This window comes from Prionailurus bengalensis, chromosome B3 (genome assembly GCF_016509475.1).
Source record: "Prionailurus bengalensis isolate Pbe53 chromosome B3, Fcat_Pben_1.1_paternal_pri, whole genome shotgun sequence".
In the NCBI taxonomy this organism is placed as follows: domain Eukaryota; kingdom Metazoa; phylum Chordata; class Mammalia; order Carnivora; family Felidae; genus Prionailurus; species Prionailurus bengalensis.
This window is the reverse complement of record NC_057355.1, coordinates 71,405,619-71,416,483: the sequence shown is the minus strand read 5'-3', so window position 1 is coordinate 71,416,483 and position 10,865 is coordinate 71,405,619. Positions and strand designations below refer to the sequence as shown.

Genomic DNA, 10,865 nt, shown 5'->3' with positions numbered 1-10,865 from the left:
ACTATAACAAATAATTCAAAAGTTTGTATGGAACCAGAAGAGATCCCAAAAGGCCAAAGTAATGTTGAAAAAGAAAAGCAAAGTGGGAGGTGTCACAATTCTGGGCTTCCTCAAGACAGTATGGTACTGGCACAAAAACAGACACATCAATGGAACAGAATAGAGAACCCAGAAATGGGCCCACAACTATATGGCTAACTAATCTTTGACAAAGAAGGAAAGCATATCCAATAGAAAAAAGACAGTCTCTTCAACAAATCGTGTTGATAGAACTGGAAAGCAACATGCAGAAGAATGAAACTGGACCACTTTCTTACACCATACACAAAAATAAATTCAAAAATTGGTGATACACCTAAATATGAGGCAGGAAGCCATCAGAATCCTAGAGGAGAACATAGCAGCAACCTCCTGACCTTGGCTATAGCAACTTCTTATTAGACTTCTCTCCAGAGGCAAGGGAAATAAAAACAAATATGAACTATTGGGACTTCATCAAGATAAAAATCTTCTGCACAGTGAAGGAAACAATCAACAAAACTAAAAGGCAGCCTATGGGATGGATGAAGATATGTGCAAATGATACATTGGGTAAAGGGTTAGTATCGAAAATCTATAAAGAACTTATCAAACACAACATGCAGAAAATAAATAATCCAGTTAAGAGACTGGCAGAAGACATGAATAGACACTTCTCCAAAGAAGACATACAAATGGCCAACAAACACATGAAGAGTTGCTCAACATCATTCATCATCAGATAATACAAATCAAAACCACAGTGAGATATCACCTCACACCTGTCAGAATGGATAAAATGAGAAATTCAAGAAACAAAAGATGTTGGAGGATGTGGAGAAAGGGGAACCTTCCTACACTGTTGGTGGGAAGGAAAACTGATATAGCCACACTGGAAAACAGTGTAGAGGTGCCTCAGGAAGTTAAAGATGGAACTACCCAGTGTCCCAGCAATTGCACTACTAGGTATTTTCCAAAGGATACAAAAATACTGATTCAAAGGGGCATATGCACCCCAGTGTTTATAGCAGCACTATCAACAATAGCCAAATTATGGAAAGAAACCAAATTCCCATAGAATGATGAATATATAAAGAGGTGGTATATATGTGTGTGTGTAATGTGTGTGGAATGGAATATTACTCAGCCATCAAAAAAGAATAAAATCTTGCTATTTGAAATTACATGGATGAAGCTAGAGTATATTGTTATGGAAAATAAGTCAGAGAAAGAAATATATGATTTCACTTATATGTGGAATTTACGAAATGAAACAGATGAACATAGGGGAAGGGAAGGAAAAATAAAATAAGATATAAACAGAGAGGGAGGCAAACCATAAGAGACTCTTAATGATAGAGAACAAACTAAGAGTTGCTGGGGGGGAGGTGGGTGGGGAGATGGGCTAAATGGGTGATGGGCATTAAGGAGGGCACATGTTGGGATGATCCCTGAGGGTTATATGTAAGTGATGACTCACTAGGGTCTACTCCTAAAACCAATACTACATATATGTTAACTAACTTGAATTTAAATCAAATCTTAGAAAAAAATCCTTAAGTAAAAGCATGCATCATTCTTTGGAGGTGGAGTGATAAGATCACACCTGCAAAGTTTGACTTCCTCATAAAGATATCCTTCCTTTTATTCAGTAACTACCAGTGGAGAAGAATTTGTTTATAGTGTTAACTCCCAAAGAAATTTATGACCATGTTATACCCTTATATTGTGCTGCAATTCTGAAGTACAAAGTAGATTTATACTTCCTAAGAAACTCAGTTATATAAAAAGAGTTCAGTTTTTCCTAAAACAATTTAATTTCTTAAAACTATCCCATGATGTAGTGAGGGTTATTTATGATGATGATGGGCTTGGGGTACCTGGGTGGCTCAATTGGTTAAGCATCTGACTCTTGGTTTTGGCTCAGGTAATGATCTTACAGTTTCATAAGTTCAAGTCCCCCTTCAGGCTCTGTGCTCACCGTGTGGAGCTTGCTTGGGATTCTCTCTCTCCCTTTCTCTCTGCTCCTCCCCTACTCACCTGTCTCTGCCTCTCTCAAAATAATAAATTTTTTAAAAAGTTAAAAAAAAAGATCATGGTGGGCTTTATTGTAACAATTCCCTAACCAAAATTAATGAATTCTCTAGAAAAGTATCTTGTTCATATCTTTTTAAGATAGGTTGCAGTAGGAACATAGTTCACTGTGACTTCTGATTTATATTTTATGAGCAGGTATTTCAGTCCTAAAGACTTTCCTTAGGGCAGTCTTCATTTCCTTGTTCCTTAGGCTATAAATTAGAGGATTACAGAGGGGTGTTATCACAGAATAAAACAAGGTCACAATTTTCTGCACTTGCACTGGGTGTCCTGATCTAGGACTAACATACATCACCATAACAGAGCCAAAAAACAGGATCACCACTGCCAGATGAGAAGCACAAGTGGAGAAAGCCTTGCGTTTGCCTGCTGCTGAGGGCATCCTTAGCACAGCCACAATCACCAGAGCATAGGAACAAAGAACAAAGAGAAAGGTTCCAATCATGAAAACAGCATTGAAAGTAGAGTAAATGAACTGTGTTGTGGTGTCTTCAGAACAGGACAGCATCATCAATGGGGCAGGATCACACATGAAATGGTTGATGGTGTTTGGGCCACAGTAGGGTAACTGTGAAATGAGAACAACTGGGGTTAGGAAGAGGACGAACCCGCACGACCAGCCAAAGATGGCAAGGCCAGTGTACAGCTGTTTCGTCATAATGCGTGGGTAATGCAGAGGACGACAGATGGCAAGGTACCTGTCAAAGGCCATGATGCAGAGGAAGAAGCCCTCATCACACCCCAGAGAGAAGAAGAAGTAGAACTGTGCAAAACAGCTCACAAAGGAAATGGACTTGCTTGAGGACAGGAAATTGGCCAACATGTTAGGGACGGTCGTGGTGACATAACATATTTCCAGGAGAGAGAAATTCCCCAAGAGGATGTACATGGGCGTGTGAAGACGCCGTTCCCACCGCACTGCACAGACAATGGCTGCGTTCCCCATGAGAGTCAGCGTGTAGACTACTGAGAAGAGCCCGAAGTAGAGGAGCTGCATTTCTGGGCTTGAGGGAAAGCCCACAAGGATAAAGTGGCTAACGGAGTTGGTGGTTTCTGTGCCGGACACATTCATTGGTCTGGAAGACATGGAGATGACTTTGTTATAGCACTCTTAATGGAGTATGCTGGTTCTCTCAGAAAACGCCAAATTCTTGACCATTTTTTGATAAAGTAACCATGAGTTTTCTGTTAAGCAACAAAGCTGTGATCATCACAACATGTTCTCCAAAGCATGACTTCATTTTGATAAGATGTAAGTAATAATATAAATAAAAACATGGTGTGGGACTATCATTAAACTGGGTCAGAAGACTGGATTACATATTAGTGCAAAATTGATATTTCTTTCTAAAGAATAATATAAAATTAATTCATTGGAATTAGTAATGTTGATAAGAACAGTAAATGAAATCCTATTTATATTAAGACATTCCAAAAAGTTCTTTCTCACTGAGATAGAAAGTGAAAGGGCACAGGGAATATTGCTTTTTGTACTTGTTTGTGATGACCAAAATGGCTCTCTGGTTCCACCATAGATGATTCACTACATGACTAGACAGACATGTTTGGTACATAAAAAATGCTTTCTCTCTATCCAGCCTCTTGGATTGAGCTTCATAGCATGGGGAAAAGCCTTACACTTTGGCACCTAAAAGTCCTCCCAGTTTGTTGTTGAATCACAGCTTAACTTGTACATGTGTTATTTCCTTAGAAATCTACTCTTGGCTATCACATTTAGCATCTAATGTGGAAAGACTGCTTTTTATGTATACTTGTTGCCCACGGGGCTGTGTAGACTGTGTCAAGTCTGAATGCAACCTGGTGGTTCAGTCCATTTGTTTTCCATAGCAATCTTATGTCATATGGCAGTATAGGGCAGGTAGAGGAAATTCTCCAATTACAGAAGTTTGTGTGTGTGTGTGTGTGTGTGTGTGTGTGTGTGTGTGTGTGTGTTTTCCCCCTGTCCTGGAAGACAGTGTTTCCCTTGATTTGTTGTGAATATATAGTAAGATTAAAAAAAAATTTTAACGTTTATTTATTTTTTTGAGACAGAGAGAGACAGAGCATGAACGGGGGAGGGTGAGAGAGAGAGGGAGACACAGAATCTGAAACAGGCTCTAGGCTCTGAGCTGTCAGCACAGAGCCCAACGTGGGGCTCGAACTCATGGACCGTGAAATCATGACCTGAGCCAAAGTCGGATGCTTAACCGACTGAGCCACCCAGGCACCCCTAGTAAGATTCAAAAAAAAGTTTATTTAGGATTTTTATCCTTAAGAATGGTATGATTTTCTCATTGAGTTTGTTGTATAGGATCTGAGAAAGAATTAAACGTCATCTTTTATAGAGACAGCAAAGTATGGAACTTGTGAGTCTTGGCCATTCACTTAGAAATGAAAAATAGGGGCGCCTGGGTGGCGCAGTCGGTTGAGCGTCCGACTTCAGCCAGGTCACGATCTCGCCGTCTGTGAGTTCGAGCCCCGCATCGGCTCTGGGCTGATGGCTCAGAGCCTGGAGCCTGTTTCCAATTCTGTGTCTCCCTCTCTCTCTGCCCCTCCTCCGTTCATGCTCTGTCTCTCTCTGTCCCAAAAATAAATAAAAACGTTGAAAAAAAAATTAAAAAAAAAAAGAAATGAAAAATAGAATTCCTTTAACTTAACTACATTTAAATTGTACTTATGTATACTGAGGACAAAATATGCAGAAGCAAAGACAAAAAGCATAATATTACTATTAATGTAACAGGCATTAATATTCTTATGTTTCAAAAATACTCTTACCAATGGGATGCCCACAAATTGTGCTGCATTCTTTTGAAGAAAAGACTCTCTAATATACCCATTGGGTCTTAGTGGTTATCTGCATAACTCATTCAACTGAATTTTTAAAACTATTTTTGTCCTTTTTACTCTGGCCTGTGTCCTGATACACTGGTATCTTACTCTAAGCCATTTTCATTAAGATTTTGATTGACAATGGGACACTAACAGTGGTATATCAAATCAGTATCAATACTCACCCTATTTGTGTCTCCCGTTAGAGTATTTTTTGGGAATACTAACTGTATAAAGTCGAAATCCAAAGAAGAACCTATAAATGCAAGAAACAGCACACAGATGCTGAATGGTTTTGTCATTAAAGGAAATTATTTCACATAAAATCAAGGCATATTAGTAAGATTGAGAGCAATATATGATCTAGATAGTGTATCAGTGGAATCATAGATTTGGTATATTTTCTCTATTGAACAAGCAACAGAATTCATCATTCGCCTACCTGCAGTAGCTTATTAATTATACATTTTCACACAAAATCCTCAGGCCCCTCTTGTAAATAATACTTATCTGTATTTTAAAGGGATAAGAAATCTAGATAAATATATTTTCCTATGCTGGGGTAAACAAGATAAAAATTAATATTTTCATACTTTTCCATCTGAAGTTTATTCTCATCAGATATTTTTATTTTCAGAGCAAACAAAAAGCACTTGCCAACAAATCCATTTCTGCAGAAAACTCCGCATTTGTAATAGGGAACACAATTTTAACTCCTTGGATATGTGCTAAGAAAAATAAATGTGAGAGGGGAAATAAAATACTACCAGAGAGTGAAAATCCTGTGAGGAACTTTAGAACAGTTGAAGAATACAGGTGGTAACCTGCCATGAATTGCAAAGAGTAAATTTTAAAAGATTTTTTCTCCCTAGCTGCAAAACTCATGTTTATGGTTAAGATAAAGCCTAGGTGAAGGTATGATCTATATTTATTTCTTTGCATCATAGTCTTTTGAGATTTGGGACTCTCTCCCATGATATTTGTAAAGTATTTGTTCAACAGATGAGCTTGTTTTGAATTTTATTTATCTCCAATGAAATCCCAGGCCCTACTATTCCCTGAGGATTGGTGTATTACAGAACTAGGTTCTTATCTTCTCTTATGCATTTACTAAATAGGCATTGCAAAATGTTCCTGGGGACTAATTAAATAGTAATAGAGCTTTCTGTAATAACTATAATATGAACATGCACCTTTGAATTCCCTGTTTCTATTTTGAAGAAAGAAAATTCTTCGCTTGTCAGTATTAGTTCTCAAAAAAATTGTTAGAGACGTTTCAGTCACAATTTTATTATATCCATTAGTGGTAAAACTGGTATCAGGATATTTAACAAATATTTATTGAGTGCTTACCAGGCACTGGGAATATATCTAGGCAAACAAAATAGAAATAAGTTCCTACCTACATAGAACAATTCAATGGGGTAAGGAAAGAAGTGGAAGACAAACAACATCAGTAAATGAACAATAATTTTTTTCATTTGAGAAGAATAGTGGGGGAATGGAATGGATCAGAAATAGGGCAGGACCTGTATTGTATTGTATTGTATTGTATTGTATTGTATTGTATTGTAGTTTAGTTTAAATTCCAGTTAATATACAGTGCAATATTAGTTTCAGGGGTAGAATTCAGTGATTCATCACTTACATACAACACCCATTGCTCATCATATCAAGTATCCCCCTTAATACCCATCACCCATGTAGCCCATCTCATTCCCAACTAGCTCCATCAACCTGCAGTTTGTTCTCATAATAGTCTCTCATGTTTTGTTTCCCCTTTCTCTTTCCCCCATCCCATATATTCATATGTTTTGTTTCTTAAAATCCACATATGGGTGACATTATGTGGTATTTGTCTTTCTCGGACTTATTTCACTTAGCATAACACATTCTAGCTCTATCCACATCATTGTAAGTGGCAAGATTTCATTCTTTTTGCCGGTGGAGTAATATTCCATGGCATATATATACCACATCTTCTTTATCCATTCATCAGTCAATGGGCATTTATGTTCTCTCCATATCTTGGCTATTGTTGATAGTGCTGCTATAAACATTGGGGAGCATGTACCCCTTTGAATCTGTACTTTTGTATCCTTTGGATAAATACCTAGTAGTCCAACTGCTGGGTCATAGGGTAGTTCTATTTTTAACTTTTCAAGGAACCTCCATATTCTTTCCCAGAGTGTCTGCACCCGTTTGCATTCCCACTAACAGTGTAAGAGCGTTCCCCTTTCTCCACATTCTCACCAGCACCTGTTGTTTCTTTCGTTGTCAGTTTTAGCCATTCTGACAAGGTGTGAGGTGGTATCTCACTGTGGTTTTGATTTGTATTTCCCTCGTGATGAGTGATGTTGAGCATCTTTTCACGTGTCTGTTAGCCATCTGGATATCTTCTTTGGAAAAATGTCTGTTCATGTCTTCTGCCCATTTCTTACCTGGATTATTTGGTTTTTGGGTGTTGAGTTTACTAAATTCTTTATAGGTTTTCTGTACTAGCCCTTTATTTGATGTCATTTGTAAATATCTTCATCCATTCCATGGTCTGCCTTTTAGTTTTGTTGATTGTTTCCTTCGCCGTGCAGAAGTTTTTATTTTGATGAAGTCCCAATAGTTCATTTTTATTTTATTTCCCTTGATTCTGGTGACATGTCGAGGATGAAGTTATTATAGCTGAGGTCAAAGAGGTTGCTACCTATGTTCTCCTCTAGGATTCTGATGGTTTCCTGTCTCACATTCAGGTCTTTCATCGATTTTGAATTTATTTTTGTATATGGTATAAGAAAATGGTCCAGTTTCATTCTTCTGTATGTTGCTTTCCAGTTTTCCCAACATTTGTTGAAAAGACTGTCTTTTTTTCCCCATTACTTGTAATTTTAAACAAGGTCTTGAACAAAGCCTAACGGAGATACTATTTGAGCAGATGCTTGAAAAAGTGAGGGAAAAAACCAAGAGTGTATCAAGAAAGATTCCAGGCAGAAGGAACAGCTGATGCTAGGAATATGTTAAGTATGTCAGGAAAAGAGCAAGGTGGTCAGTGTGCTGCAGTTGTGTAAACTGGGGAGATGGCCTCTTTCTGGCATCCACTCCTGTTATCTGAATTTCTTCTTTGTTTCACATCTGTACTTCAGTGTAGTCTTTTTTACTTAAATTTTTTTTCACTGGATTTATTGGGCTCTATTTGACATATAATATATAGTAACAATGTGTAAGTTGAAGGTATACAATGTACTGATTTGACACATTCACATATTGTGAAATGATTACCACCATAATATTAGCTAACAGCTTCATCACCTTGCATAAATATCCTTTTTCTCTTGTGGTGAAAACAGTGAAGATCTACTTTGTTAGCAACTTTAATTATATAGTATGGTGTTGTTGACAGTAATCACCACGATGTACATTAGATATCCAAAATGTATTTATTCTATAACTGGAAATTTATATCCTTCGACAAACATCTTCCCCATTTCCCCTACCTCACAGCCTCTGGCAACCACCAATCTTTTCTCTGTTTCTAGTTCACATTTTTGAAATTCTACATACAAGTGATGTACAGTATTTGTCTGACTTACTTCACTTAGCATAACACCTTCACGGTCCCCCTGTGTTCTCACATATGGCAGGATTTCCCTTTTTCTTATGGCTGAGTAATATTCCATTATATATATAAACATATATTCTTTATCCATTCATCTGTAGAGGGAAATTTAGTTTGTTTCTGTATCTTGGGTATTGTGAGTAATGCTGTAGTAAACATGGGAGTGCAAATATCTTTGACATAGTGATTTCATTTTCTTCACATATATACCCAGAAGTGAAACTGATGGATCACATGATAATTCTACTTTTTATTTTTTGAGGAGCCTTCATACTGTCTTTCATGGTGGCTGTACCAGTTTGCATTGCCACCAACAATGAACCAGGGCTCCACTTTCTTTTACATTCAAACCAACACTTGTTATCTCTTGCCTTTTATTTTTATTTTTATTTATTTATTTATTTATTTTTTTTATGAAATTTATTGACAAATTGGTTTCCATACAACACCCAGTGCTCATCCCAAAAGGTGCCCTCCTCAATACCCATCACCCACCCTCTCCTCCCTCCCACCCCCCATCAACCCTCAGTTTGTTCTCAGTTTTTAAATCTCTTATGCTTTGGCTCTCTCCCATTCTAACCTCTTTTTTTTTTTTTTCCTTCCCCTCCCCCATGGGTTCCTGTGAAGTTTCTCAGGATCCACATAAGAGTGAAACCATATGGTATCTGTCTTTCTCTGTATGGCTTATTTCACTTAGCATCACACTCTCCATTTCCATAAACGTTGCTACAAAAGGCCATATTTCATTTTTTCTCATTGCCACGTAATATTCCATTGTGTATATAAACCACAATTTCTTTATCCATTCATCAGTTGATGGACATTTAGGCTCTTTCCATAATTTGGCTATTGTTGAGAGTGCTGCTATGAACATTGGGGTACAAGTGGCCCTATGCATCAGTGCTCCTGTATCCCTTGGATAAATTCCTAGCAGTGCTATTGCTGGGTCATAGGGTAGGTCTATTTTTAATTTTCTGAGGAACCTCCACACTGCTTTCCAGAGCGGCTGCACCAATTTGCATTCCCACCAACAGTGCAAGAGAGTTCCCGTTTCTCCACATCCTCTCCAGCATCTATAGTCTCCTGATTTGTTCATTTTGGCCACTCTGACTGGCGGGAGGTGATACCTGAGTGTGGTTTTGATTTGTATTTCCCTGATAAGGAGCGACGCTGAACATCTTTTCATGTGCCTGTTGCCCATCCGGATGTCTTCTTTAGAGAAGTGTCTATTCATGTTTTCTGCCCATTTCTTCACTGGGTTATTTGTTTTTTGGGTGTGGAGTTTGGTGAGCTCTTTATAGATTTTGGATACTAGCCCTTTGTCCGATATGTCATTTGCGAATATCTTTTCCCATTCCGTTGGTTGCCTTTTAGTTTTGTTGGTTGTTTCCTTTGCTGTGCAGAAGCTTTTTATCTTCATAAGGTCCCAGTAATTCACTTTTGCTTTTAATTCCCTTGCCTTTGGGGATGTGTCGAGTAAGAGATTGCTACGGCTGAGGTCAGAGAGGTCTTTTCCTGCTTTCTCCTCTAAGGTTTTGATGGTTTCCTGTCTCACATTTAGGTCCTTTATCCATTTTGAGTTTATTTTTGTGAATGGTGTGAGAAAGTGGTCTAGTTTCAACCTTCTGCATGTTGCTGTCCAGTTCTCCCAGCACCATTTGTTAAAGAGGCTGTCTTTTTTCCATTGGATGTTCTTTCCTGCTTTGTCAAAGATGAGTTGGCCATACGTTTGTGGGTCTAGTTCTGGGGTTTCTATTCTATTCCATTGGTCTATGTGTCTGTTTTGGTGCCAATACCATGCTGTCTTGATGATGACAGCTTTGTAGTAGAGGCTAAAGTCTGGGATTGTGATGCCTCCTGCTTTGGTCTTCTTCTTCAAAATTCCTTTGGCTATTCGGGGCCTTTTGTGGTTCCATATGAATTTTAGGATTGCTTGTTCTAGTTTCGAGAAGAATGCTGGTGCAATTTTGATTGGGATTGCATTGAATGTGTAGATAGCTTTGGGTAGTATTGACATTTTGACAATATTTATTTTTCCAATCCATGAGCAGGGAATGTCTTTCCATTTCTTTAAATCTTCTTCAATTTCCTTCATAAGCTTTCTATAATTTTCAGCATACAGATCCTTTACATCTTTGGTTAGATTTATTCCTAGGTATTTTATGCTTCTTGGTGCAATTGTGAATGGGATCAGTTTCTTTATTTGTCTTTCTGTTGCTTCATTGTTAGTGTATAAGAATGCAACTGATTTCTGTACATTGATTTTGTATCCTGCAACTTTGCTAAATTCATGTATCAGTTCTAGCAGACT

General features: G+C 37.9%; 1 protein-coding gene across 1 annotated transcript; it reads right to left on the bottom strand.

Annotated features, from left to right (window-relative positions):
• Nucleotides 1-2,233: 2,233 nt before the first annotated feature.
• Nucleotides 2,234-3,187, bottom strand: LOC122468061 (olfactory receptor 11G2-like). The gene has a single exon (XM_043554540.1). It carries the CDS (start codon nucleotides 3,185-3,187, stop codon nucleotides 2,234-2,236), a length of 954 nt encoding a protein of 317 aa, XP_043410475.1.
• Nucleotides 3,188-10,865: the final 7,678 nt, after the last annotated feature.

Excerpts from the sequence above, each read along its gene's own strand:
- LOC122468061 (XM_043554540.1), bottom strand. The coding sequence starts at position 3,187 with ATGAATGTGTCCGGCACAGAAACCACCAACTCCGTTAGCCACTTTATC.